This window comes from Triticum dicoccoides, unplaced genomic scaffold (assembly GCF_002162155.2).
Source record: "Triticum dicoccoides isolate Atlit2015 ecotype Zavitan unplaced genomic scaffold, WEW_v2.0 scaffold69324, whole genome shotgun sequence".
Lineage (NCBI taxonomy): Eukaryota > Viridiplantae > Streptophyta > Magnoliopsida > Poales > Poaceae > Triticum > Triticum dicoccoides.
This window is the reverse complement of record NW_021292520.1, coordinates 1-1,818: the sequence shown is the minus strand read 5'-3', so window position 1 is coordinate 1,818 and position 1,818 is coordinate 1. Positions and strand designations below refer to the sequence as shown.

The following is a 1,818-nucleotide window of genomic DNA, read 5'->3' as shown; positions in this document are numbered from 1 at the left end:
CCTGGATTCAGCATGAACGGGCCGGCCGGATCGGAGCCGAGCATCTTGCCGTGTGTCTTCGGACCACGTAATCTCATACCTACCTCGTAAGGTGATATACACTACTTCTAACAACCGTCCATATTAGTTTAAGTGCACCTTAAAGTTATCAGCTGGATACTATTCGAGTAGATATGGACAACATCGAAATCTGATTAAATAGTTCTGTAATCATATTTTATATTTCCTTTCGTATCAAACTACCCTTTAAGTTTGTTTGAGACTAGGTTGTTAAAGAAGTTGAGCACAACGTACTTAGTCTCAGACTAGGCTTTCTAAACATTCATTTGATTGGACATTATTGGACCTGGTGTATGTGTGTGCGTTGCTTGATTGGTGCTCTTCGCCGGCGCTATTCGTCACGGTGTCTGCCGGCCGGCGGTATGCACACAGATGACGAGGGCCAGGACACTGCTGTAAATAACTCGGGTACGGTGCAGACCACAGAGCGTATGATTTTCTGCCGCACGAAACGGAGCGCCGGCCGATCCATCCATATATATGTGTGTGCGCGCGCGATCTTCTGCGGATTAGATTTTCCCTACTCAACCATCGCGCCCAGGGTCGGGGACATGAGGAGACCAACCCAAGCGCATCTCGCCGGCACTGCCGCGCTCTTCCTGCTACTGGCGGCCACCATGCCGGCAACGACAGTTGCCGTGGTGTCCTCTGAGGCCGATGCCCTTCTAGCATGGAAGGCCAGCCTCGTCAACGCCACCGCGCTATCTAACTGGACCCAGGCCACGCCGGTCTGTGACTGGGATCGGGTGCACTGCAACAATGAAAGCGCCGTGGTGGAACTAAGACTCGATACGCTCGTTCTATCAGGCGGGCTCGATACGCTCGACACAGTGGCGTTCCCGGCGCTCGCCTATCTGGACCTTAGCATCAACCACCTTGGCGGCGCCATCCCGGCCAGCATCTCGCGGCTGCGCTCCCTCAAATCACTCGACCTCAGCTATAATGGCTTCAATGGCTCCATCCCGCCGCAATTTGGTGACATGCCAAGCCTCGGCGACCTCGATCTCAGTAGAAACAAGCTCGTCGGCAACATCCCACGCCAGCTCTGCAGGCTCATCTCCACACGGATACTGCGAATCTCTTACAACCAGCTCAGCGGAGAGCTTCCCAACTGCTGGTGCAACCTCCGGTCTCTGGAGGTCATGCACCTGTCAAGCAACAGGCTCATCGGGAAGCTTCCGGATTGCTGGTGGAACCTGGAGGCTCTACAGCAGATGCACCTGGCCAATAACTCCTTCTCAGGTGAATTCCCGGCAGCTACCGTAAGCCACAACTGCTCTCTCATCACATTAGATCTCGCCGGAAATGCTTTTGTTGGAGCTTTCCCACTCTTGGATGGTTGCCACTCGCTGGTCGCCCTCGACATCAGCAGCAATAGGTTCAGCGGCTCCATTCGCCCGCAGCTCGGTGACATGCTCGGTCTCTTCATCGTCCGGCTCTACAATAACAGCCTCGTTGGTAACGTCCCACACCAGCTCTGCAGGCTCCTCCTCATTGGCAATCTAGATTTGTCCGACAATCTGCTTGCCGGGGAGCTCCCGGACTGCTGGTGCAACCTAAAATATCTGGTGTTCATGGATCTATCTAATAACCGGCTCACGGGGAAGCTCCCGAACTGCTGGTGGAACCTGAAGGCTCTGAGTTTCATGGATCTATCCAACAACTCCTTCTCAGGTAAAATTCCCGCGGCTGTGGCAAGCTACAACTGCTCTCTTAGGTCACTTTATCTCACCGGAAATGGCTTTGTTGGTGCTTTCC

General features: G+C 53.7%; 1 protein-coding gene across 1 annotated transcript; it reads left to right on the top strand.

The window, feature by feature from the left end:
- Nucleotides 1-611: 611 nt before the first annotated feature.
- Nucleotides 612-1,809, top strand: LOC119347606 (probable LRR receptor-like serine/threonine-protein kinase At4g36180; the record flags this gene model as incomplete). Its single annotated transcript, XM_037616220.1, has 1 exon — nt 612-1,809. A coding segment is annotated over exon 1 (1,198 nt), but the record flags the coding sequence as incomplete, so codon positions are not given.
- Between the last annotated feature and the right edge of the window lie 9 nt (nt 1,810-1,818).